The sequence below is a fragment of the Stenella coeruleoalba genome (genome assembly GCF_951394435.1).
Source record: "Stenella coeruleoalba genome assembly, chromosome: 2".
Lineage (NCBI taxonomy): Eukaryota > Metazoa > Chordata > Mammalia > Artiodactyla > Delphinidae > Stenella > Stenella coeruleoalba.
The window spans coordinates 26,932,953-26,960,121 of NC_137147.1; the positions used below are offsets into that span (position 1 = coordinate 26,932,953).

The following is a 27,169-nucleotide window of genomic DNA, read 5'->3' on the forward strand; positions in this document are numbered from 1 at the left end:
TTTTTTTTTTTTTTTTTTTTGCGGTACGCGGGCCTCTCACTGTTGTGGCCTCTCCCGTTGCGGAGCACAGGCTCCGGACGCACAGGCCCAGCAGCCATGGCTCACGGGCCCAACCGCTCCGCGGCACGTGGGATCCTCCCAGATCGGGGCACGAACCCGCGTCCCCTGCATTGGCAGGCGGACTCTCAACCACTGCACCACCAGGGAAGCCCAGCTGTTAATTTTTATTCCTAAGCAGCACAACAGTGGGTTAGTAGTTTAGTCAACTACTAAATTATACTACTGATGATGTAATGGGTTTTTTCTTTATTCGTTTTTTAGTTTTAAAATAAATAATTTTAAAATAATTTTCCAGACTTCCCTGGTGGCGCAGTGGTTAAGAATCTGCCTGCCAATGCAGGGGACACGGGTTTGAGTCCTGCTCCAGGAAGATTCCCACATGCCATGGAGCAACTAAGCCTGTGCACCACAAGTACTGAGCCTGCACTCTAGAGCCTGTGAGCCACAGCTACTGAGCCCATGTGTGACAACTACTGAAGCCCACGTGCCTAGAGCCCGTGCTCCACAAGAGAACCCACCGCACTGAGAAGCCCGTGCACTGCAACGAAGAGTAGTTCCCACCCTCCGCAACTAGAGAAAGCCTACCCAACGCAGCCAAAAATAAATAAATGTATTTAAAAAAGAAAACAGTAATCCCAGCAACTGTTTAGAACTTAAAACAACAAAAGATTTTTTCAGGAAAGAGTATTTTGTCACTGATGATGTCTAGAATTGCCAGTTCATGGTGTTAATTAAAAAGCAGACCAAGTTGAACTGGTTTTATTATTACTTTTAAATTCTCAGCAGGTAATGTGGATGACACACATTGTGTGTGTTTTGTGGTTGACAGACCCTAGTGTGATCCCCAGTAATTCCTGCCTGCTGGTGTCCATGTTGGGAATTTGTGTGATTCCCTCCCCTTGAGGTAGAACCTGAGGCTTGCTTCTAAGCAACAGAATATGTGGAAAGGGTAATGGGATGTCACCCCTAGATTATGTCGTGGTATGTACATATATATATATATATCTCCATCTTGCTAGCACACACTAGTAGGTTTTCCTGCTGGGCTTGAGGAAGTGAGCAGCCATGTTGAGGAAGCTCTCAGGACAAGGAGCTATGAGCAGCCTCTAGGACCTGAGGGTGGCCTCCGGCCAACAACCCGGATGAGCTCAGAAGCAGATTGTTTCCCATTCAAGCATCCAGCTGAGAGTGAGCTTGTCTGACACCTTGATTGCAACCTTGTGAGACCTTGAACAGAGGACTGAACTAGGCTGTGCCTGGACTCCTGACCCACAGAGACTGTGAGATAATGAATACGTGTTGTTTTAAGCTGCTTGATTTGTTGTGATTTGTTATACAGAAGCAGAACACTAATCCACCCTCTTTGCCTGTACCTAGCACTTGCTTGGTGTCCCACTGTAGCACTGCATATGCTGCTCAGACCTTCTACCCTAAATGATGTGGTGTGGGCCTCTTCAATGCATTGCCACAGTCGTCATCTGATGTCATCAATGTTTGGAAGCTGTAGGGGTGGTTTGAGATTTTTGAAACCCACTCCTGATTTGGAAGCGGAAACAGTCTCAGAGGGGTTAGAGTGTCACCCTAGGTCATAAGAAGTACATATTTAGGGGCAGATTTAACATTCTAGCAAAGCAGTTAAGCACTTTGGACTTTAGAGTCACAAAGAGCTGATTTCAAATCTCAGATCTGCTACTTAGCAGTTGTGTGACCTCGGTTAACTCAACTTTTCCTAGATCATCTTCCTATTGGTAAAATGAGGATCCTAATTGTATCTGCCTCATAGGTTTGTGGTGAGGACTAAATGAGAGTATCCGTTCAACAAAACAATTACTGTGTGCCCATTATGTGCTAGTTGCTAGAGGCAAAATGATTAGCAAAGCAAATCTGGTCTCCGACTTAGTGTTGCCTGTAAAGTACATGGCACAGCCTGGAACGTAGCAAGCACATGTGAAATGCTGACCATTATCAATACTATATCCTAGGTTCTATCCCAACCACATGCCTCCAGACAAGCTCTATAATTGACATTATAGAACATCTACCATGTAATTCCAACCACCTACATCCCCTCCCCACCCCATTTTTCCACAGGTATCTTGAGCTCAATGTGTCCAACACAGGACTTACCTTCTTATCCCCCAAACCTGCTCTTCTTCCTAGAGTCACAAAGTCACTGGGGGACCCACAAGCCTCCTTGTGGGTCAAGCCTGGTACAGCTGGAAGTGAGCTTGGATTCCTCCCTCTCCCTCACCTCCCACATCCACTCAGTCACCAAGTCCCAACAGTCCTACCTGCTAATTACCTCTTGTTCCCTCCCTGTTCCCACCACCACTGTCTGGGTTCAACCTACACACAACTGAACTAAGTAAATACCAGGCTCTTCGTGGCCTGGCCACAGTTACCTCTTGTTGGCCTGTCTCCAGCCCGCTCCACTTTGATGTGGCAATATTGATGTAAATGAAATCAACTGTACTTATACGATGCTCTATAGTTTACATCTCCCACCCACTCTTCCCCCAGCCCTGCATTTTATAGTCCGGCAAAACTAACTGTGTTGTCTTCTGGGTCTGTGCCTTTACAGCGTATATCCCTCTGCCTCCTGGAATCCTCCCTCTGCCGCTTGCTCATCTAGCAAATTCCATCCATCTTTGAAGCCCAGCTCAGCGGTCACCTTCCCAGAGACTCCCTCAGGTAGAGTTCATCACTCCCTCCTTCTCATAACCCCTGCACATCTCTTGTCAATTTTCATTGCTACAGTGTGTGTAATACGTTTATGTGTCTTTCTCCCTTTCCAGGCCAGGAACTCCAGCCTGTGCCTTCTTTGCATCTGAATCCAGCACCTGATACAGAAACTTTTTTTGGTTAACATTTATTTGTTTATTGTTTATTGTGGCTGTGACGAGTCTTAGTTGCAGCACGCGGGACCTTTGTTGAGGCATTCAGACTTCTTGGTTGCGGCACGCATGTGAGATCTAGTTCCCAGATCAGGGATCGAGCCCAGGCCCCCTGAACTGGGAGCATGGTGTCTTACCACTGGACCACCAGGGAATTCCCTGGAAAGTTGTTTTTGTTTTTTTTTTTTTTTGGCTGTGCTGGGTCCTCATTGCTGCGCGTGGGCTTTCTCTAGTTGCGGCGAACGGGAGGGCTACTCTACATTGTGGTGTGCAGGCTTCTCATTGTGGTGGCTTCTCTTGTTGCGGAGCACAGGCTCTAGGCGCATGGGCTTCAGTAGTTGCAGTATGCAGGCTGAGTAGTTGTGGCACGCGGGATCTAGAGCGTAGGCTCAGTAGTTGTGGTGCACGGGCTTAGTTGCTCCACGGCATGTGGAATCTTCCCGGACCAGGGCTCGAACCCGTGTCCCCTGCTTTGGCAGGCAGATTCTTAACCACTGGTCCATCAGGGAAGCCCCCTGGAAACTTTTTATTGAATGAGATGAAGTCCATGCTTGCTCCAGAGGATATATGTTTTCTCCCTTGACCCCCATCTCCCTAAATTATAAAGCAATAAATAATAGCTCACCCTTCTATAATACTCCTGTGTGCCCAGGCACTGTAATGAGCTCCATAGAGACTAACTTATTTAATGCTCACAACAACCCCAGAGGTGGATACAATTATTATCTCCCTTTCACAGATGAGGAAACTAAGGTGCAGAGAGGAGAGGTAAACTGCCCAAGGTCAAGGAGCCAGAATTCAAAGCTGAGTCCATGCTCTGAACCACTCTGCTCTATTGGATCCAATTCCTCGAATCCAGATTAATTTATCATTTTTCTTTGATAAATTTAGCTGCAATGACAGTCTCATGATTGACTAAAAAGCCTGAAAATGAATCACTGTTTCTGTAGCTCTGACCACAAATTGCTCCCCGAAGTGAACATGGGAGCAACTGGGGCCTGCGCCATTTACCCTCATGTTGGAGGTGCTGCATTTTGCTCCACTTGCTTCAGCAGCGTCCCCTTCCTACATGTAGCTGCTTCTAACGTAGCTGATGCTCAAACCCCTCAGGGTTCTTATTCTCATCAACTGAATGAACCAAACCTCAGCACCATGTCAGTTTGAGCCGAAAGTTAAAACAGTTTATTAGTTAAGAAGATCCGATGCATCAGGACAGGCAGCCTCCTTGGGACAACAGCCAGAGCCCTTTCTGATCTTCGTTCTCTTGGGCAGTTGAACAGTGCTCGAGAAGAGCAAAGGAAAGGCAGCTTAGATCAGCCCGTGGATCGGTGTGTGGAGCCATTGAAATGAATTGCGTTACAGCTAAGCCAGTTTGTGCTTCTGTTGCATTCACCTGAGTGCAAAGTGGACCTCTATTACGCCAGCACCCTTCAGGGACTTTGAACTCGTTCATCTGGAGGCAGTACACTTTATTCCCATCTGCTTTTGCCCAGGTCTGGGCATATTCTTGTAAATGATGATTGTGATAATGATATTGATATTGGTAATGATCGTGATAGCCGCTAACCCTATTCTTCTCTTCTCATGCAGAATAAATTGTAAGTTTTATAATTTAGCACACCAAGTGCAAGGATCCAAAACTCAAATGCATTTGTGGGATAGTCTGAAAATTTTATTTTATATCAATGAGATTGAAAAACATTGTTTTGTTTGTTTCCTGGAAGATGATGATACTTAAATTTACATATGCACCTACTCTTCATTTGGTATTGAAATAAATTTCTCAATTTGTAATTAGTCTAGAAGTGTCACTGACCTGCAGCATACTTGTATTTTGGGGTACCCCTCAAAATTCCTTCCCAAGCCAGCTAGTTCGTCGCCTTAATATTGTAGAAATCTTGACAAGAATTTTTTTAAAAAACAAGAAGGCTTGCTCCTTCACTCAGGAAGAAATCTATGAAGAACACAGCTCATCTTCACTGTTAAGTTCTAGTTATCTCCCATTAGATGTTTTTGTCAGTTTAATCCACCTTCATTCATTCACCCATCTCCATTCATTTAACAAGCATTTGGGTCCCTAGTAGTCCTTGGGGCTAGAGAGGTGATCAAGACAGAAAAGGTCCCTGCTCACATGGAACTTACAGGCAGTGGTGAAGGGTAGAAATTTGTTAAAAAGGGAAAGGAAACATAAATAAGGTGTTGCAGAGAGTGATAGAATGACCTGGGAAGGCTTCTTGGAGGGGATGTTCTTTGAGCTGAGTCCTGACCAACAGGAAGGAGCCAGCCTGGGAAAAGAAGCCCAGGCAGAGGGACAGCAAGTGCAAAGGTCCTGCAGCAGGGACAGGCATGCTATGTGTCAGGCACGGAAGGAAGGTCAGTGAGCAGAGTGGTGTCCACGGAAGGACAGGAGATGGTGGTGGAGAGGAGTCAAGAGTGAGCTCTTTAATATTTATAGCAAAACAGCACAGCTTACAATGCTCTGAGATTCAGCATTCAAGTGATGCTCATATCTCATTTATTTTGTGAGGAATATGATTATTCTGTGTTTGGAGGAAGTCTTACACACAGCTGAAAGACTGAATTTTTGTTTTTGATTTTTTTTTTACTTGAAAAACATAAAAACTTCAGCTGATTTCCTTAGAGTAATCTGAAAACTTTTACTTTGCCTCTGTCTCTACTTTGTCCATTAATTAAAGAGAGCATAATTGATTTACTTTCTTTCATGCATGGGAAGTTGCTGTTGATACAAAATTACTGTTATTAGAACAAATTGTTAAATGCTACCCTTTAATGTTGAGAATTACACAAGATGCAGGGATGTGCAAAGATGATGCAGAGTCTACAATCCACTATTATATAAAGATAATTCTCTTTTCTTCTACCCTTTTTCCATCTAAAATTAATTTGGAGCTGGAAGCACAAAGGCAGTGCATTCACTTTGAAGTTGAATTGGCAGAAGTAATCCAGGGAGGCAGCGGAGGAATTCGAGGAGCCAAAGATGGAACTGGGGTTTATGTTTGAAGCCAGACATAAAAGATATGAAATCCCCATTGCTTAATATCATAACAGGGGCAGGAATAGGAGAATTGAGAGAGTATGTGTGGAATATATTTCTGCTTGTGGAAATAGTGCAGAATTTATTCATTTATCCACCCAGCAAATATTTGTTAACCCTGTACTATGTGCCAGGCACTAAGCCAGGTCTGGGGATCCATTAATGAACAAATTAGACATTCTCCCCATAAAGAAATGACCCCCTTGCATCCTTATTTCCATCTCTTGCTATTATATGAGTATCTTTTGTATCAGTGAACGATGGTGCCCTGAGATAGTCATTTTGTTGAGACCAGTGTAAGGCCATATCATGTGGGTAGTGATAGTCTTTCCCAAAAAAAAGTTGACATTCCCAATGTTCATCATGCATGGGAATTGTTGAATCCTGAGCCAGGAAAAGAGGATTTGGAAGGAGCCCCTTTAGCTAGAAAGAGAGGGAATTCCTTTCTTCTCTTGATCCCATGAGAATGGTGGGCAGAGAGCTTGGTGGGATGTCAACCCAATGGCGGACCCTATAGGTCCTCTGAGAAGCCTGTTAAAGAGATTCTCTGTGTGCGAGGCCCTCTCCTGGGCCTTTAATGCAGGCTTGCTGATGGAGCAGCCTGGTCTCAGCTGGGCTATGGTGAGCTAGAAGAAGGGTCTGCGTGCAGGCAGAGGTCAGGGCTGTCAAGTGAAAAGCAAGCCTCTCTCTCTAAGCACGGGGCTGACGGAAGCCATTAGTCAGGTCTCCAGGAGTTCAGTGTCCAGGGCTAGAGGTTTAGCTTCCCTTCCCCATCTGAGAAATCTGCTTCCACGTGTTGTTATTACTGTACATGTAGGGGATCCAGCTGGTTTCCTTCAGATATCTTCTTGTTACTTCAGATCTAGGTGTTAGTTACAGTAATTCTGTATCCAGTTTAGGTCCTATCTAAAGACTACAGAAAATTTACCCTCTGGACAGCAAACAGGGAGTCTAAGGCCATTTTCATGATTGCCCGACAGGCAAAAATAATATGCAAGTGATGTGTGAGAGGTCAGTGCTCTTAAGAGCCTAAAGCAAGTTGCTTTCAAATGTCATTTATTATGTGAGGAGCTGGGAGATCATAGGTGTGAACACCACCCTCAGTGGAACTGTCATTTTAAATTAAAACTTTCAACTTGGCTGAGTATGACATCCCATAACCACCCAGTGATTTTTACTATCACCAAAGCATTAGAAGGCTGGCCCTGAAGCTCCTCTTCCACCTGGCACGGGTGCAAACCTGGGCTCTAGCTTCCGAGCTTGGTGCCCACATGATAGCAGAGAGCAGTGGAGGAAGGACGCCACCTCCTCTCTCTGTGGTTGGTACCTGTGCATGGAAGCACCCCATCACCAGAGGTGTCCCAGACAAAGGTCATGTTCTTCATTAAGGTGATAAAGTTTCTAAGTTAAAGCGTATTCAGTCATGTTGACTTCTCCTTCTCGAGCTATCATGTAATTTTTATTTACCGAATGATCGACCATTGTTTGTACTGTTTGAGATCCCTCGAATTCTCAGAGCCAGCTTTTTCTTCCCCAGTGAATGTCAGGCATATGTTAAAGAAACTTCAGAAATTACAATGCATGTATTACAAATGGATAGGGATGAGAACCCCCCTCCTTTCTTTCTGAGAATAAAAAGAATACAACTAAATGTATGTCTGTTTGAGTTAAGGACTGAAGAGTTAAGGACTGAAAAGTTGTGTGTTTATTTTTTTTCCTAACCAGGTGAAAACTTTTTCATTTTCTTTTTTTGGCCACACCACGAGGCATGTGGGATCTTAGTTTCCGGACCAGGGATCAAACCCCCGTCCCCTGCATTGGAAGGGCAGAGTCTTAACCACTGGACTGCCAGGGAAGTCTGAAAACTTTTTTTTCTTTTAAACCAAGTGTTAAGAGGCAGTTCAGCCTGATGGATAGGGTAATGAATGAAGTTAAGATTCCAGTCCCAATAGTGGAATATTGAGAAAGTCATCATTCTAACCGTTCAATTTGCTCTCCTTTAAGGAGGGAGTAACCTTCACATGATTTTGTGGCAAAAAGTTAAAGTGGTTCGTGCAAAACTTAATTGTTTGCTAAAAGGATTCCTAGAAGACCAAGACATTTAGTATTAGCACAACTAGACTTAAACATGCCCCTCTTTGACTTTTAAAACAGAAAAAGGAAGACGTGTTCTCACAAAAGCTGTTACAAAGCAGTTTCCCATTCCGAGAATCTCTAAGGGGAGACTCAGCACTGCAAGGTGAAGACACGCGTTTGTACAATTTTCCAACATCAGCTCCAGAGTTTCTCTCTTTTTGATAAGGGATCAAACAGAGGGGTGTGTCCCCTCCAGGAGCTACCCTTCTTGACAAACTGGTCTCCAATGATACCTTCCGGAATCTTACAAAACTTCCAGAATGAAAAGAGCACGAGGTTGGTCGCATTCAACTTAAATGCTTTTATTGACAATGTCTTTGAACAATAAGCAAACAATGCTTAAATTTTTCATTCAGATTCACTTTCCACATGTCAAAAGACTTCAAGGTAGAAAAAAATAAAATAAAAATATAAATATCTGAGAATCCATCTTAATAAATAAATTAAAAACACAATAAAACGTTTTCATGGAAAACTGTTAATGTCAGAACATTCAGACCACCTCAACAATGCATGATCAGTAACGTTACAATGAACATTGATGTTGAAGAAAAACTACAGTACATGGATATAGCTATTTATTTCTATCTACCAGAAAATAAAGTCATATCTTTTCTTAGTTTAATATTGGTCATTGCTAATCAGAACACACAATTGCCAGGAACACAGTAGTTATTGTTAAAATCAGCTGCACTAGATACAATTTGAAAATATCCAGCACCAGGTTAATTCCAAAACAAACCCCAATAGATTAGTTAATGCTATGAGAAGACTAAAGAGAAAGAGAAAAGAGACACAGACCCAGGCCTGGCTCAACATGCTACTAACTACCAGCTCTCAGATGTGTCACTGGGAACAATACACACTCCATGCGTTTTGCTACATCTCCGGAAGAGGTAAGGACTTGAGTCCACACATGGATGCTGTCAAGTCCTTGAGGCCCACAGCCTGGTGTGTTTCACGCACAGATAAGGTCCTCCCTAGGTCTATGGGAACCCTCGAGGGAAGACGTGTTCCTCCTCTCTGTAATGCACCGACTCGGGCAGTGGCACGTGCGTGCCTGCTGCCTCCCCTCTCTGCCTGCTCACAGGGCCAGCAGCGTGGGTGAGCTGAGCGAGTCAGAGGAGGGCTCGTTGCTGCTGCTGCCCTTGCGGTGGGCAGCCGCACAGCTGGGGAAGGAGTCAGCCTCAGGGTAGGTGAAGACAAAGGAAGACGTGTAAGTAGTGCAGCTGGGTGTACAGGTGACCACCGGGGTGCACAGGGGTTCCAGCTCTGTGGCCATGGGCCCCATCCCCAGGGAGCCACCGTGCAGGGGCTCCCAGTCTGCTGCATAGAAGGAACCAGACAGGTCCATGTCTGGCACAGAGCGGGCGGTCTCAGAGCCGCTGGGCCTGGACGATGCTGGGAACAGGAAGTCATCAAAGGGCTCAGCCTTCAGCTCCATGCTGCTGATGCTCTTGACGGGCTCCACTGAGGGCTTGGGCTCAGGGTCATTAAGGAGGGGTAGGGTGAAGGCCTCCTCAGATTCAGGGTTGGCGGCTTCAGGCAGGCCCCCGCTCAGATCAAGGGAAGCCACAGACATTTCTTCTGGGAAGCCCATGTCATCAGGGATCTTGCAGGCAGGTCGGTGAGCTGCCAGGATGAACTCTAGTTTTTCCTTCTCCTTTAGCAGGTTGGCAATCTCAGTCTGCAAAGCAGACTTCTCATCTTCTAGTTGGTCTGTTTCCTGGATAGAGAGGACAAAGCAAAGCATAAGACACGATCTTACTCAAGGACGCTGCTCCCTTATGTCCAATCTCCAACTTTCCCCTTAAGTTTTAAAAAGAAATGAGCCATGGGATCTACCTACCGCTTGGAGTGTGTCAGTCAGCTCCCTCCTCCGGTTCCGGCATTTGGCTGCAGCCATCTTATTCCTTTCCCTTCGGATTCTCCTTTTCTCCTCTTCTTCTGGGGACAACTGGGTGGGGGGGGGGGGGAAGAACAGCATTCAGTATCAGTGTCTGCCATCAGCTCCATTCACCCACCCCAGTGACACTGGCTCCTGCAGCTTCCCAGCTCCTAACACCTCTTCTATAAAGCCATTTCTAACCTGCAGTTGCAAGCTGGGTGTGACTTGCATTAAAATAAGAACCTCAGCAAGAGCCAAAGAAGAGCCCAGACTGAAAACATGAGACAGGACCCTATTAGGGAAGAAACTACACATTAGGGTATTTCTTAGAGTGGGACTATCAGAGCCTAACTTGGGATGGAAAGGGCTTGGAGCCAGGGCTCCCTGTTCGGGATATCTAGTCATTTCCATCAGTGGCTTCACCCTGTCCGCTGGGCTCCCCACCTCCACCAGTGCTGAAGCCATGCTACGCCCACCCCAGGGAAGGTGCTGAGAACTCACCTGTTCCACCTTGCCCCTCCTGCCAATGCTCTGAGCTCTGCCTCCGGTCATGGTCTTCATGACTCCAGCCCTGGAGTAAGCCCCAGCCGAGGGGGTGGGGACTCCATAGGGGTGGGGGGCTCTGGTCTGGGATGGGGCCACGGAGGAGACCAGGGTGGGCTGCACTAGCCACTGCAGGTCCGGGCTGGTCGAGATGGCGGTCACTGTTGGGATGAAGTTGGCACTGGAGACGGCCAGATCGGTGCAGAAGTCCTAGAATGAAACAGAAGGAGAAAGCTGACGTGAGTGAGCAGATTCTGGACGCAGGTGGGGTGAGCAGAGTTCCCAGTGCCGCATGCAGCAGGGAGAGAGGGAGGAGAAACCGTTCTGCCATGGACTGCTCAGGTCTTTTTACATGCCCCTCATCCTGGATGAAAGGTTTCCCCCTTTCTTCCCAAGAATTCCGCAGCGCAGTGCCTTTTTCCTCCATCCTGCTGCTGCGTTCCCGTTATCCCTTCAGCATCACTCTCTTGAAAGGGGGTTTGTTATAAATATCTCTGACGTCTGCGCTGACGCAGGCGCCGCTCCGGAGTCTCCTGAATGAACTCGCTTTTTATCAATGAAACTGCCTTACACACCCGCCTGCTTCACCCCACCCCTCCTCCTTGCTCCAGGCTGCGAGGGGAGGGGAGATTGCCGCTTTTTGCCGCCTCCCCAGAGGCGCCGGACTCTAGTTGGCGAGTCTTTGCTTGGGACACTTTTGTCCCAGCTAATGTCAGAGATCAGTCAGGGAGGGCGGGCCGGGGGCAGCTCAGAATGAGCCTGCCGCGGGAAAGGAGAACCAATTCTTATGACAAGCTTCCGTGCGCTCCGAACAAGTTCGGGAATCCGGAGGCAGGGCTGCTCTGGCCGGGGCAAGCCTCCCTCCCCGCCGGCGAAAGGGCTCCTCGATTCGTCTTCCTGAGCCGTCCCTCCCCGGTTTCTCCTCCCCGGTGACCCCGAGCCCCGAGCCCTGAGTCCCGGGCCCCGCGGCAGCGCGAAGCCAGCCTCACCTGCGCATTGACGGGAGAGCCCATACTGGAGAAGGAGTCGGCCGGTGAGTGGTAGTAGGAGAGGCTGTCCCCGGCCGGGGAGGCGCTGCTGCAGCGGGAGGATGACGCCTCGTAGTCGGCGTTGAAGCCAGAGAACATCATGATCGCGGGTAGTCAAAGCCGGGCGAGGGGCTGAGGGAAGGAGGCAGGTAGGTAGGAGCTGTGCGGCAGAGCTAGGTAGGAGCGCTGTTGCTGCTCGCTCGCTGCGCCGCCGCCAGCTCAGTCTCAGCTTCTTAGCTGCTCGCTGCCGATGCGGTTGGGAGTAGTAGGCGCCGCAGCCACCGCTTTTATAACCCTTTAGTGAATGAGCCCTACACGTCACGGGGCGCAACCATTGTGGCTCTCGAGGGGTGTCGCGCGGGCCTGGCCACATCTTCGGTCTCCTTGCCGTCTCCGCCGCCCTCGCAGATCCCTGCCTCCCGTCTTGTCGTGTTTCTTTATCTTGTGAGCGTTTCGCAATCTGGGTCTTGGGGTGGCTTGGAGTCCCAGAGATGAGGGACTTCGGGGATGGCTCCCCCCACGACTGCAGGGAACGGCCGTGGAAACCTGCTGACGCAGATGTCCTAATATGGACATCCTGTGTGAAGGGGAGGGAGGGATTGACGGGAACTGCTCGCGGGCTGCAGCCAACACCGAGGGTGCAGCGCGGGGGGAGGCGGGGGCCGCGGCCAGGGGGAGGGGAGGAGGGAAAGGAGGAGAAGGCGAGGGAACATTCGCACCTGGTTCAATGCGGACCCTTGTTCCCGGGGTGGGAGCGCCCTTCTACCCCTCTACGGAAAGCGGGGCACATTCTGAGGCTCTGGTATAGGCGAAACAGGTACACAGCCCCGAGGGCTTAAGCCTCGGCCCCCGAAGGAATGCGCCTCCACCCCCATTCCCCATTCTAGCCCTAATTTAGGGCAAACTGTGGGAGCAGACCCTCAGCCCCTCGCTTCAAGCCCCCGGACTCCAGCACTACTAGGATTGTTAACTGCGTTTGGAAGCAGAAAGTCGGGGGATCCAAAATAAGAGAATACGATAACCTACTTTACCTACGATGCTGGGAATTTTCAGTCTAATTTTTTTGTTTTTAAGGAAAAAGGCGCATTTTTTTTTCTTGGCCATATATGACATGTTAGTGTTACTGTCAAACCCCTGAGAAACTAGCCAATAAACATTCTGCAGAACCTCCATGCAAGGGTGTCTGGAGGGTTCGTTTGCCTGGTTCTGAGCTTGGGCCCGGGGCCTGGGGGTGTTATGTGGACAAGGTCATCAGTTCTGGGTACCGGATGGAGTGAGCTCTTGGGGGAGCGCAAGTCCGTGCTGGGGAGGTGGGGGTGGTTCGGTGCCCCAGGAAGCTGGTGATTGGGAGCCCGCAGCCAGTGATTTTCCAGCACGGACTTGGAGGGGGGAGGACCGGGGGCGCTTGGAAGGACCGTGCCCAGCAGCGCCCAGGCCGGAATCCTCGGCGTCTGGGGCCTCAGGCACCGCTCGGTGGCCTGGAAAACAGGGCTTTGGGGCAGCAAGGTGCTCTATAGTGCGCTGCGCCCCCCAGAAGCCCCCAGCCTCCTGCTCGGATGCAAAGGACAGCCGAGGTCAAACTGCCCCGGGTCGGTCCCAGCGCGCCGGCCACCTCCGGGACGCGAAGCCACAAGTCCCCGTAGAGACACAGGTCCCTGTGTCCCTTCCCCCACTCTTCGGGCCCGGGGGTCACGGTGGTCACCTGGAGAGGGGCGAGGCGGGATTAGGGCTGCGGGCGGATCCTTCGGGACGCGCGGGGAGCGGGACCGCCGACCTGCCTCCCGCCGCCGCACCCGAGAGCCAGGCGATCCTGCTATAGATAGAAACAGGGAAGCAGCTGTTTACAGCAACACTGCGCCGCCAGGGCAGTCTCCAGGCGACGCCGAGCGGCCGGGCGCGCCGTCGGCCTGGCGAGGCCGCCCTCCCTCCTCGCTCCACGGGGGCCTCGGCCTCCGCGGCCCGGCAGCAGCCACTCCCGCCGCCTGACCTCATCTGCCCAGTCCGGGGGCTGAGTGCGGCTTGCGCGCGGCTGGGCGCTAACCTCCATTCTTAGAGATGCGAACCCGGCGAGAGCTGGGAGGGCAGGGAGGCGGGGATTCGTGGAACTGGGCCACTTGCTATTTTTGCATTCCCTGTCACAAGCAGAGGTGAAAACAGAGTTTCATCATTGTATGTCACTGGTTTATGTTGGTGGGAATTTAGGCGGTTTTTTTTTTTTCTTTTTCTCACTTGAAAAAGGGGAGAAAAAAGGAAAAACACATAATACGTAAACACAGACTTCTGGGAGCTGCTCTGAATCCTAAAGCAATTCTGCTGCCTTCCATTCACCTAGTTCTGTTGTCTGTCAGGCTACTTCACTGTACTTGATTCTTTAAAAAAAAAAAAAAAAAGTTAAGAAGGCAAATCCATCTCTCTTCTTCTTATTAGCTTTGGGCAAAGTAGGTCAAGCTTTGAATTCCTGGGTCTGGCCTTGCCTTCCATTCATAACTGGATCTCAGGCCACTTAAGAGAAAACCTAGAATGATTTCATTTACTTCCCCTTCAGAGTCTTGAAGCAGCTCAGGCCAACAGACAAAGGATGTGTCAAGATTTTATATCCAGGATTTATCTCATATATCATTTATCCTGCCCTTGCCAATGAAAAAGGAAAAAGGTCTTTGGATAAACCTGTCTCCTCCACATAGCTTAACTCTTTCCTTCCTGGCAACATTATGACTAGAGAGTTGGAGACTTAATAAATCCATCCTCTGAAAAGGACAGAATCACACATTCTTTTATTTATTTAACGAAGAATTTACTTATTGAGAGCCTCCTATGGCCTCGTACTTGCTGGGGGCTGGCACTCACTGTAATGAACAGGGTGGACCTGTCCCTACTGTCAGACAGATTCCAGCCTCCTGGACTGACAAGTCATCAGAGAATTGCAGGACAGCAGTAAGTGGTTTGACGGGGCTAATAACAGGGTGCTATTGAACACAGAAGAGGATTTGGGGACAGGTATCAGAGGAAATGACTGCAATACAGAGACAGGATCTGGATCCACAGTCCTCTGGGAAATGACATGATAAAGATCAAAAGGGGCCAGAGCATCATCTAGGAAGCAAGTGCTCAACCCGAAGCAGTAGTATCAGATGATATAATCTCAGAATTCCTCTCCTGCCCCGCTAATATCTGAACCTGCAATCATTCCAACATACTCTCATATCTCAATATACTCATGGTATCCATTTCAGGACTGCCAAATCACATTTTTAATATGGAGCTCAAGTGATGTAGCCTTAAAATAAAGGGAAATCTGGACTTCCCTGGTGGCACAGTGGTTAAGAATCTGCCTGCCAATGCAGGGGACACGGGTTCAAGCTCTGCTCCCGGAAGATCCCACATGCCACGGAGCAACAAAGCCCATGCGCCACAACTGCTGAGCCCTCGTGCCACAACTACTAAAGCCCGCACGCCTAGAGCCTGTGCTCCGCAACAAGAGGAGCCACTGCAATGAGAAGCCCGCGCACCGCAATGAAGAGTAACCCCCGTTCGCGGCAACTAGAGAAAGCTCGCGTGTGGCAACAAAGACCCAACACAGCCCAAAATAAATAAATAAATATATAAATAAAATTTTAAAATATAATAATAAAAAAATAAAGGGAAATCTGACCCAACCTGTGAAATTATCTTTGCCATCTGCCAAGGTCAGGGTAACTTTAAGACAAATGTGTGTGTGCCTCTGTGAGCACAGTGCTGCCTTCCAACAGGGCAGGGATTCCATGTTCTGGACAAGCCTGAGCGTGGAAAACCAAAACTTACATAGTTTGTGATTATCTATGTGCTGAGTTCCCCCTATCTGAGGATCCAAAAGTGAACAGGAGGGTAGACTCCCACATCCGATTTTAACCCAGATTAAACACAGATTCATTCTTTCCCAGCAGTTGTTTCTTATCAGATAAAGACTTTTCATATTTTGCACTTCTCTGGCATTTGAGTTAAGAGACCTGACCCACAGCAAGCTTTTGTTCAGTAACTCTGGAGGTCAGTGCACATTGTTTAGCCTGGTGTTATTGCAACATTAAGTGAAAGGCTACTGTCTACGCTGCCTACGTAAATGCTGCCGTACACAACCCGTCCCCAGCATGCAGAAGTAGTTGTTTATTTGGAGAAGTGTGGTCTAGTGGCGAAGGGTTGTGGTCAGAGCACGGGACCAAAAGTCAGAAAGATGCGCATAGCAGATTCAACTCCTTCAGGGACTTGGGGAAGTCGCTTCTAAGACTTGTTTTAACATCTACATAATTTTGGCCTTTATCTTTTTCCTATGCAAATATTCACTTAGCACGTAGCCCAATGCCTGGCCCAGTAGGTGTTTAATAAACATGTATTGAACAGATGAATGAATGAATGAATGCCCTCAGCCAAGCAAGGCAAGTATATATTATTGTCCTTTCTGGGTACTAAGAAGTCAAATAGAGAATGTTCTTTAACTCTTTGAAAAGGCTGAACAGGCTGAGTCTTTTATTCTTGGGCGTGAATATGCAAAGATTGGGAAAGAGAAAATAACAAGATGTTTGGGCTATTTTCAGCTGGTGCAGCCTCTGTCAGTAAAGAACACTCCAGTGGTTCATGATGAAAGATCGAACTTACTCTTGTAATTGAGCCCCATGAGAAAGACAGCTGGTGCCCATACATAAATGCCACGTTGTCTGTAATGACAATGACCGTGTTGCCACCACCCTCTAATTTATTCATTCTAAATGTCTAGACCCAAGGGAGAGAAGTATTCCACACTTCCCTCAGGACTCACACACTCGCGTGAATCCAGTGAAGGGGCTTAGGGGTCAAGGTTACTCACCCCACGGCTCAGACAGTGAGCAAAGACTGTCCCTATTTTAAAACAGTGGGAGGCACAGAACTACCACCACCATCACCAGACACACACACACACACACACACACACACACACACACACACACACCGCCATCACCACCACTAATTAGTAAGAGAGATTTCGCCTCTTTGGGAAAAATTGTTTTCATTCTGAATAACTCTTGGCTTTTTGACAGGAGGTAATGATTCAATGGGATCCCCATCCTTCTGCTAATATAAGCATTTAAACAAATTGGTGGTCTGTGTGGTCCCTGGGACACATTCCCTCTGGAGCTGAGGAAACTGGGGAACAGCTATGGTGCCTAAGAAGGATGTATTTCAGCCCAAGCTCATGGCATCTTTCACCACACCAGCAGCTTCGGACCCCCCCCCCCCAATTCGGTCAGTAATGCCAAACCTCGCTGCAGAAACAAGTGTTCCCTATCCTCAGACAAGCAAGTCTTGTCCAGGCTGTCAGCTCCCCAGATGTCCTGAGCTGACCTTCTTTGGCTCTGGTGGATTTAGCTGCTAGAATTCCAAAGGAATCCCATCTACGTCACTAAACCTATAGGACAACAACACACCCTGACTAATAAACCTCAACTACAGAGCTCCCATCCAATGGGGAAATCTCACAGCAAGGCTGGGGATGGCTCAAATGGGCTGGCACGTGATGAGCTTCAGGATGTTAAGACATCTCAAGCATTGTTTACACCATTTTATCCACCACCTTACTCAACAAGAACAGCAAGAAAGCTCTTTAAAAGAGAGTTAATAATTGTAATGCAAAAAAATAAATCCCCTTTCCCAAACCAGGAGAATCCTGATCAGCTGACCAGTATGTAGGAATTCAGATTATGCTGCCTTCTGATCTACAGATCATAGTTTCATCCTCAGATGTGGACACTCTGTGTCTCAGTTTAGTATCTGATTTGTATTCTGTGAGAAAATTCTGGTTGCAGCTCCCAGCTGAGTTCTGATTTTCTCCACTGAGTTCTGATGTTTCTCCACTGGAGTGTCAATGAGTTACAGATCCCTTGTGAAAATCCCCAAATTGACTCAACTGAAGAATTCCACCTTTAGACTGACCCACCCGAGTTTGTGAGGTAATCAATTCAGATAAGGACAGATCATACACTGAAAATCTCCTCTCCCACTTAGTGGGGCTCTGAATTAAATCTTAACACTAAACACTAAATCATAAATCTCTCCAAACCTGTTTAGTGGTCAATATACAGAATTACACTTAGGAAAAAATCTATACTCCTTACAGAGGTCTACCACATCTGTGTGACCCAGCCCTGGCCTCACCCTCCAACCTCATCTTGAACAACTTTCCCTTCTTCACTCCTCTCCAGCCACATTGACCTTCTTTCTATTCCTCAAATATGCCAGTCTGGTTCAGGAGCTGAGCCTCTGTATTCACTGTTCCCTCTTTCCCCCTGATCTGGACACGTTGACTTATCCTCATGATCAATATCTGCTCCAGTTTCACATTCTCCAGGAAGCCTGTCCCCCATCCAATGTTGCATCCCTCCTCCTTGTACCTCAGTCACTTTCTGTCACATTACTTGGTTTTATTTTCTATCAAGGACTTATCACTAGGTTACCTTGTTTTTTTATTTATGTACTTTTTCATTGTCTGTCTTCCTCTCCTAAGCCACAAGCTCCACCAAAGCAGGGACCTTATCTGTCTTATTCAATAGGTATCTATCCTCAGGACCTAGCTTGTTGACACTGGTAGGTACTCGATAAATGTTTGTGGAATGCAGGAACATTAAACAGAAACTCATCATCTATTGTTCATGTGGCTGAGAAGGCAGCATGGATTCTCTTTTTGGATAAAGGGGCTTGATGGGTGACTTCTTACCTGTATCTTTCTCAGGTGAGGGGAACCAAAATCCTGATCAGCACCTTCTTTACCAGGCATAATAATTTAGATGCTTATAAACCCAAGGGGTATACCCATCCTTAGAACTGTATGGACCCATCATATCTGCGTATTAATGCTTCCACTAGCTGCCATTCAAGAGGGTATGGGTGCTATATTTTTAAATCCACAACCATCCCGCCCAGAAACAGTGATCAGCACAAAAAGAAATTTCATCTGGGATGGGTTATCCCCCTAAATCCTTTCTTTTCCACAAACTCAGCCTAATACCACAAGCAACTTTTTAGAAAATATTTGGGCATAGAGGTAAAAAACGTAACCAATTTTTTAGTTTAAAAGCACCGGGAGGGGCTTCCCTGGTGGCACAGTGGTTGGGGGTCCGCCTGCCAATGCAGGGGACACGGTTTCGAGCCCTGATCCAGGAAGATCCCACATGCCGCGGAGCAACTGAACCCGAGTGCCACAACTACTGAAGGCCGCGCACCTAGAGCCTGTGCTCTGCAACAAGAGAGGCCACCCAATGAGAATCCTGCACGCTGCAGCGAAGAGTGGCCCCCGCTTGCTGCAACTAGAGAAAAGCCCGCGCACAGCGGCAAAGACCCAACGCAGCCAAAAAAAAAAAAAAGCACTGGGAATAGGGCCATAATAAAACTTTCATGGCACCAATACTAAAATGATTATGATACCCTGCCAAGTAATTCAAAATAAAAACAATATTGGGACTTCCCTGGTGGTCCAGTGTCTAAGACTCCGCGCTCCCAATGCAAGGGGCCAGGGTTCGATCCCTGGTCAGGGAACTAGATCCCACATGGCGCAACTAAGAGTTCTCATGGCTCAACTAAGAGTTTGCATGCCGCAACTAAGAGATCCCGCATGCTGCAGCTAAAGATTTCACATGCCGCAACATGAGGGATGGAAAAATTGCCGGCTCCCCAGTGCCTGGAACAGTGCCTGGCACAATAGCAAGCACGCAATACATAGAACGATGAATACAGTTTTCCTAATTCTTCTTTGAATCTTTCTCCACCCCCCACCCCTGCCCCCACCCCAGCACAGGCTTCCTTGGCTTCTTGGGCAATCCGGCCGTGGCTGAGAATGTGGCTGCCACCAGGTCAGTATTCGCTGATTGTTTGGCATACACTGGACAGGACTAGAGTATCACATAACACAGGATCACCTGAGGCCTGGATGCAGCACCTGCATCAGCCCTGTCTGGGCTGGAGCTGATCTCTGCAGTTATAAACAGAGCACCATGTGCTCCTGATCTGTGCAGAATGCTTTGCACCAAGGGATGGGATTCTTAATTTGAATCTTTGACAGAACCAGTCTCTTTCTTTCTCCAGATTAATCAAGTGGTTTGGAATAAATCAAGGGTCTCCTGCCCAGAGGTGTGTCTGTGGGTGAGGAATCTTTGCTTTCCACTAGTCTGTTTGCCAGGAATGGGAAACTTCATAGTAGGTGAGGATTTGGGACTTCGTTTGCTATTAATACTTTGTCATCCAAGTCAAGTTTATTTGAACCCAGGGCTTCATCCAGCTGGTGTCTGCCTGAGCTTTGGAACCTGGAAAAGAGAGAAGCAAGGGGTTGTGAATAGGCTGGGGAAATGAAGAAAGCCTGATGCAAATAGCACTCCATTCATTGGCCCCCCCAATCCACAAGCCCACAGAACTATAGCTCCAAGCCACAAACAGTTAATATTTCCGCATCTCTTATCCATTTCTGGCCCATATGCTAAAAGCACCAGAGACACACATAAAAAGATATATGATAATAGTAATAATAACAATAATGATAATAATAGAGAAAAAGGAAGAGTTTCAAATTAAGTGATTTTATATTTTTTTAAATATTTATTATTTATTCATTTTTGGCTGTGTTGGGTCTTCATTTCTGTGTGAGGGCTTTCTCTAGTTGCGGCAAGTGGGGGCCACTCTTCATGGCCACGCGCGGGCCTCTCACTATCGCGGCCTCTCTTGTTGCAGAGCACAGGCTCCAGACGCTCAGGCTCAGTAGTTGTGGCTCACAGGCCTAGTTGCTCCGCGGCATGTGGGATCTTCCCTAGATTGTATTTTTACGTAACAGCAGCCCTGAGGTGTTAATTTCACACATCTGGTTTGAGATTAACTTACTAATATTCTTATCAGATATCTCTATCCTGCTTTTCATTTTTCCATTGGTTTCAGAATTCAGTCCAGGAAAGAAAGGGGTTTCACAGACCTCAAATTATTATTATCTTGCATAAGAAAAAACAGTTACCTGCAGATACTAGGGTATGGCCTCTACAAAGTTAATCCTTTCATCACTCAGATTGTACAGAGGCAATTATCCTATTCCTTATTCTTCATTTCAGTACCTTTATTGAACACCTACTATGTGCCAGTCAGTGGAATCCATAGTAAACAGACAAGCTTCCTACTGACATGAAGCTCACAGTCTAGTAATGTAAAAAACAAATAACAAATAAACAAATGTCAGATAAAAGTAAAGTGCTGGGCAGGTAATTAAAATGGAGGGATATGTTGTGAGTGACTGTGTTGCTCCTTTGGATTAGGTGGAAGAAGGTGACATTTGTCATGAGAAGTGAATGGCAAGAAGGAACCAGCCACAGAAGGACAGGGAGCAGAGCATTCTGAGTAGAGGAAATGCTTCCCAAGGTAAAGTATTGAGAAATATCACTGAGCCCAGCAACCCTCTGTCTTTGTAAGGTGCATTTCAAGCCCTAGTTACCAAAAACCATCTCTCCCTCCCCCAGACCATAAACACCAACTTTGGGATCAGTGCTACCAAATTTGGAAATGTCCCAGCTATTCCCAGTTTAGTTTCCTCCCTAGCTGTCGCTATCCTTCAAACAGGACATGGATGGTTCTATTCCATTCTCACACAATAACAACCCATATGGATCCTTCCTATAGATGGCTACACACTAAAATCAATGGTTGGTAAGCTGTCTTTCAATAACTTAGAGAGTCTTCAATGAAAGCACTGAAAAATAGTGATGTAAATTACCCTCAGTCAGGCTTTGAGGTCTTCCAGGGCCCTTTTTTACAGGAATTTAAAAACGGGCGCATTCCATTTTGCTCTTTGTTAGAGAGCTATTGACAATAAACAGAGTCCAGCTTAGAATTTGTGCTGTAAAACAGAACACTGAACAAACCAAACTTTCTCACCCAGGGTGACATTTCCTTGTATTCTGCTAATACTTACACAGGGTTTAAGCAAATACATTTGGGAAGTTTATAGGGGACTAAACTCTCATAGTATTAGTTTCTTGAATTCTTTGTTATTTTCACTGCACTGGAGACTGTCCCACAAGCCATTATCAGAATCCACCCATCTTCAGTTCCCATAAATATTATGTCTGCACAGAACTATGTGAACTATTTCAGAGCTGGAATACGAACCAGACTGTGAAAACCTGCTAATGGGAATGACAGAAGAAGAGCGTTAAAACTTAAATGGGAGAAAATTCAGTAGCAAAGAGAAAAGTGGGCTAAAGGATTACGCATGTGTCAGGGGAAGAGAGTAGCTCAACCCTCAGAGATTGATTATTCAGCCCAAGCTTGATTATTTAAATCCAGCAGCAAACACATGCTGACACCTTCCTGGGGGCACTAGGGTGACTATCATTACAGCAAGTCAAAGAAGCGGAGTTCAGTTCTCAGAGGTCATTCCTGTTGTAGTTGGTACTAATTGTTCCAGGCAATGAGACCAAGGGAAGCTGAGGCAGTGACTGTCAACTATCAGTGATTCCCGGGAAGGAGCAAACTATAGGCAGCTGCTGCTGTGCCTGCTGAAACTGAGAGCTAAATTCAATCTGGAAGCAAGCTTCTGATGCAGCGACTGTCTCCCGATTTTGGCAGTCTCAGCCTCTAGAACATTTGGGAAAAGGCATCATAACATGGAAAGCATGAATTAAATATGAGTTACTAGTATTATACATATGTTCTCTGCCCCCATCTCCCACTCTGCTCCTCAAGTGGATCTACTCTTATCCAGATCTCCAATTTAAAACGTCATAACCTCATAGAGAATTTCTTTGAGCATCCAGGCTGAACTAGGAACCCTTCAGAAGCCCTCATTCCACCCTAGGCTTTGCATGTACAGCACTAAACACCATTTGTAATAATATATACTTATTTAGAAAGCAATTGGGGGACTTGCCTGGTGGCGCAGTAGTTAAAAATCCGCCTGCCGATGCAGGGGACGTGGGTTCAAGCCCTGCTCTGGGAAGATCCCACATGCCGCGGAGCAACTAAGCCCGTGTGCCACAACTACTGAAGCCCGCGCTCCTAGAGCCCGTGCTCCACAACAGGAGAAGCCATCGCAATGAGAAGACCATGTACCGCAAAGAAGAGTAGCCCCCGCTCACCACAACTAGAGAAAGCCTGCCCGCACCAACGAAGACCCAACGCAGCCAAAAATAATAAATAAATAAAATAAAATAAAATAAAATGAAAGCAATCGGGCTAATATCTAAAAAATAAGTTCCAGAACTTCCCTGGTGGTCCAGTGGTTAAGACTCCATGCTTCCACTGCAGGGGGCACAGGTTCGATCTCTGGTCAGGGAACTAAGATCCCGCATACTGTGTGGTGCAGCCAAAAAATTAATTTAAAAAAAAAACAGTTAAGTTCCACAAGGATAAGGATTTTTGTTTGCTTCACTGATGGACCCTCAAGCATCTAGCAAAGCCCTGGTAGCTGTTAACTGTTGATTGACTGTTTGGTGTCTAGCTCCCCATTCGAGGAAGACAGAAATCTTGCCTGTTTACTCATCATTGACTCTCTAACCCCTAACACAGCATCTGACAGAATAAAGACTGCTCAAAAAGTACTTCTTGAATGCATGGAGATAACAATAGCTAATACTTACCGAGTGCTTGCTCAAGAATTATGTTCAGTGCTTTAGAGATATTATGTTATTTAATAGTCACCAAAATTCAATAATATAGGTATATTATGCCATTTTGGTTGACTAGGTTCAATAATTGTTTAAAAAAATGATCTTATAATTTTCTAATCTGCAATAGATAATAATTGGACTAAATTTTCTCCCCAGTGTAGTAAGTAGTGTCTTGGGACCTGAATAAGTGCATTTATTTCCCTAGGTGTCTACTCTCTGGTGGCTGATGAGAGAGAAACTCAGTCTCAGGTGCCTTAATTATGCTTAAATTGCTTAGAATTAAATTATAGTCTCAGCTTCTATTCACATTGGGCTTTTGAGGGAAATATATATATTATACATCATTCATAGATAGATAGATACATAGATAGTTAGATAGATACATAGATACATAGATACATAGATAGTGTTGGGGGACTTCCCTGGTGGTGCAGTGGTTAAGAATCCGCCTGCCAATTCAGGGGACGCAGGTTCGGGCCCGGGTCCAGGAAGATCCCGCATGCCATGGAGCAACTAAGCCCGTGAGCCACAACTACTGAACCTGTGCTCTAGAGCCCGTGAACCACAACTACTGAAGCCGGCACGCCTAGAGCCCGTGCTCCACAACAAGAGAAGCCACCGCAATGAGAAGCGTACGCACTGCAACAAAGAGTAGCCTCTGCTCGCCGCAACTAGAGAAAAGCCCGTGAGCAGCAACGAAGACCCAACGCAGCCAAAAAAAAAAAAGATAGTGTGTTGGTTGTATTAGATTAACATGCAACCACAGAACACGGAGAGTTCCCACTTCTGCCAGAGGAAATTAGAAACAGGAAAAAAGTACTGGCCAAATCTTGCCCAAGATGCTGGTTAAACTGGCTCTGCCAGTGTTTCCTGCACCTGCTTGTGACACCAGTTGGAAGGCAGGCTTGTTCACTCCTCTGGGAACTTTGCCAGTCTCCACCATTCGGCTCCATCTGATCTGGCTGAATCAGGTATAAGACAGTCACTAATCTCACCTCCCCGAGTAAAACCAGAAGTATTTGGGTGGGTGGGGCATGGTCCAAGCAAGGAACAGACCAACTAGAAACAAACTGACCTGTCCCAGAGTGGAAGTAATTCCAAGGGAATTACTCAATATGTTATATTCCCACTACCAGGAACCCATCTGGTGAGATTATTTTACTCTCCTTTACCAAAGAAACTGGTGACCCAAAGGTGCATAATGCAAGAAGTAGTCAGTTAGGGACTTCCCTGGAGGCACAGTGGATAAGACTCCACACTCCCAATGCTGGGGGCATGGGTTCGACCCCTGGTCAGGGAACTAGATCCCACATGCATACTGCAACTAAGAGTTCCCTTGCCACAACTAAGGAGCCCACCTGCCACAACTAAGACCCGGTGCAACCAAATAAATAGATAACTAAATGATAAAAAAGAAAAAGAAGAAGTAGTCAGTTTGATCGGGAAACTCAAATGGTTCTTGAATCAGATTTTTACCTCTCCTTGGTTTCTCTGTCTGCTCTTCACCACTATCAATACCACCCTATGGAGAATGAAGAATGAATAGAACTGTGAAAGGAAGATAGGAGAAATAAAGACAAAGCAAGGAGTTTTCATAAAGCTACATATATTCAGTCCTTCAGTCTATGTCCTTTCGACTTTTTGAGTATTAAAATGCCCTCTCATTTATGAAACGATGGTGATAATACGTGGTAATTGTTATCATTTGGTAAAATTAAAAGTTGGCAACCGGGCTTCCCTGGTGGCGCAGTGGTTGAGAGTCCGCCTGCCGATGCAGGGGACATGGGTTCACGTCCCGGTCCGGGAAGATCCCACATGCCGCGGAGCGGCTGGGCCCGTGAGCCATGGCCGCTGGGCCTGTGCGTCCGGAGCCTGTGCTCCGCAACGGGAGAGGCCGCAACAGTGAGAGGCCCGCTTACTGCAAAAAAAAAAAAAAAAAAAAGTTGGCAACATATGTCAGTTCACCAACTTTTTAAAAACTTTGCTGGCCCTTGACATCCAACAGTGTGGGAAGCCCTGGGTTACTGTACAGTAGTGTCCTCCGAGGTTTCGGGTGAGGATGGGGAGAAAAATCTCCCACGCCTGTGTGAGTAGAGCTATAGGTCCGCTGGGTGGGCTCTGAGGATCCTCTATCAGCAACCGGCACAACTGTGACAGCTGGCTTTGAACAGGATGAATAGTCTTCTCTAGGCTCCCAGCATCCTGTTTCTCAGACTCACCCAAGAGCGCAGTGCTCCTGTGTGGTATCATCTGATAACTTCACTTATGTTCAACTTTAGGAGCTTACTACTCATAAAAGAATCTGTATTCCAAAACTAAGACCTGAAGAGAGAGGCAAATGCTTACTCCAAAAGCATAAATCGCTGGAAATGGATAGTTTTAGGGACAGTAAGGGAGTATGCCTTGATATAGGATGTATCTAATCACACAGGTGGGGATTCATCTGGCCTGTCTGTGAATTACACCCCTCAAGCCCACCTTGACACTGATCCATTTACAGGTCACTCGTCTTACAAGACATTTTTAAACTTGAAAATGCCTTCTGCTTTACAGTTTTCAAAGCCCTTTTACAAGAATTACCTAGAGGGCTTCCCTGGTGGCGCAGTGGTTGAGAGTCCGCCTGCCGATGCAGGGGACACGGGTTCGTGCCGCTGAGCGGCTGGGCCCGTGAGCCATGGCCGTTGAGCCTGCGCATCCGGAGCCTGTGCTCCGCAACGGGAGAGGCCACAACAGTGAGAGGCCCGCGTACCGAAAAAAAAAAAAAAAAATAGAATTACTTAGAGTGAGCCTCATAACAGTCCTAAGAGGTAAGCAGGGCAGATAGAAATGTCTTAATTTTTACAACTGAGGAAAGCCAGACTTGAGCAATATGAACTGCAGAGCTGAATTCTGTCGTGGCTGGAGTTCAGTCATGGCTGGGGTGTGCAAGAGGCCCAGTGTGCACTTGGGCCTTGGAAGACAATGCAGGTCATTGCTCCTATACCTCCTGGCCTGGGCCAAGGCCTCTTTGCTGTGGAAACCTGGTGGGCGGAGGCTCCACTCAGCACTAAAGCAGGAGGTATTGGGGGAAATCGTACCCATTAATAGTAATCAAGTATTTATATACCATTTGGTATTTCCACAGTACCAACTAATAATCACTATATCATTGCAATGCTCTTAGGTCAAAGCAAGCATGTGGGGTCAATGAGTTCTCCAGACCACATTTTATAGACGAGGAAGTAGGCTGGGGAGATTAATTGTCTTGTGGTTTGAAGAAATCAGTAGCATAGTAGGACATCACAGTCCTTAAGTTGAACTTGGTCAGCTAAATGGAGCAGCTCAGCCAAACCACTGGGCAGAAAGGGTCTGTGCATGTGTGTGTGCACGTAAGCACATATGAAACAAACTGCTGCTTTCAGCACCATCAAAACTATAATCTATTTGGTATTTCCTGGGTTAAATACTCCGTGGGCCGCACACCATGGCCCACGACCATGTTTGGGTCATGGTCCAAAGAACAAAAAAAAAAGAACTAAGAAAAAAAGAGCCAAGTCTGGGAGATGGAAAAAGACATGGAAGCTCTAAGGTTATAACCGATACCCTTGGACAGAATCATAAAATCCAGTTTCTGTGTTAGAGTCAAAGTTAGGCACTTGGAGACTGTCATCTTCCGTCTTCCTCCCCTCTTCCTCATCCACACTGAGAAAATGTCCTCAGCCAACTCTTCCAGCTTTTCAGGTCATTTTCAATGTACAATGCAAAGAATGCCTCATTATTCCTCTTTTCGTAGGAATATACCCAGATATATTGGCTCTCAGAGACCAAGACACTCTGTATTCCTGGAAACGTGAAGAGAGATGATAGAATTAGAAAGGGTTGTTTGATCGTTTAAAAATGATCTTATATCAGATTTTCAAATATTCCCTGGGAGTGTCAGGACA

General features: G+C 46.8%; 1 protein-coding gene across 1 annotated transcript; it reads right to left on the minus strand.

Annotated features, from left to right (window-relative positions):
• Positions 1-8,387: 8,387 nt before the first annotated feature.
• FOS (Fos proto-oncogene, AP-1 transcription factor subunit) lies at positions 8,388-11,869 on the minus strand. Its single transcript, XM_079912801.1, has 4 exons — positions 11,566-11,869; positions 10,535-10,786; positions 9,995-10,102; positions 8,388-9,871 (listed from the first exon to the last, which is right to left on the minus strand). Exons 1-4 carry the CDS (start codon positions 11,704-11,706, stop codon positions 9,230-9,232), a joined length of 1,143 nt encoding a protein of 380 aa, XP_079768927.1. The 5' UTR covers positions 11,707-11,869; the 3' UTR covers positions 8,388-9,229.
• Between the last annotated feature and the right edge of the window lie 15,300 nt (positions 11,870-27,169).

Bases quoted from the DNA above. Each gene is read 5' to 3' on its own strand.
- FOS (XM_079912801.1), bottom strand. From the start codon at position 11,706: ATGATGTTCTCTGGCTTCAACGCCGACTACGAGGCGTCATCCTCCCGC. The intron at 10,787-11,565 runs GTGAGGCTGGCT...GTTTCATTCTAG, and splicing joins GCTCTCCCGTCAATGCGCAG to GACTTCTGCACCGATCTGGC. The intron at 9,872-9,994 runs GTAGGTAGATCC...CTCTCTATCCAG, and splicing joins TGACTGACACACTCCAAGCG to GAAACAGACCAACTAGAAGA.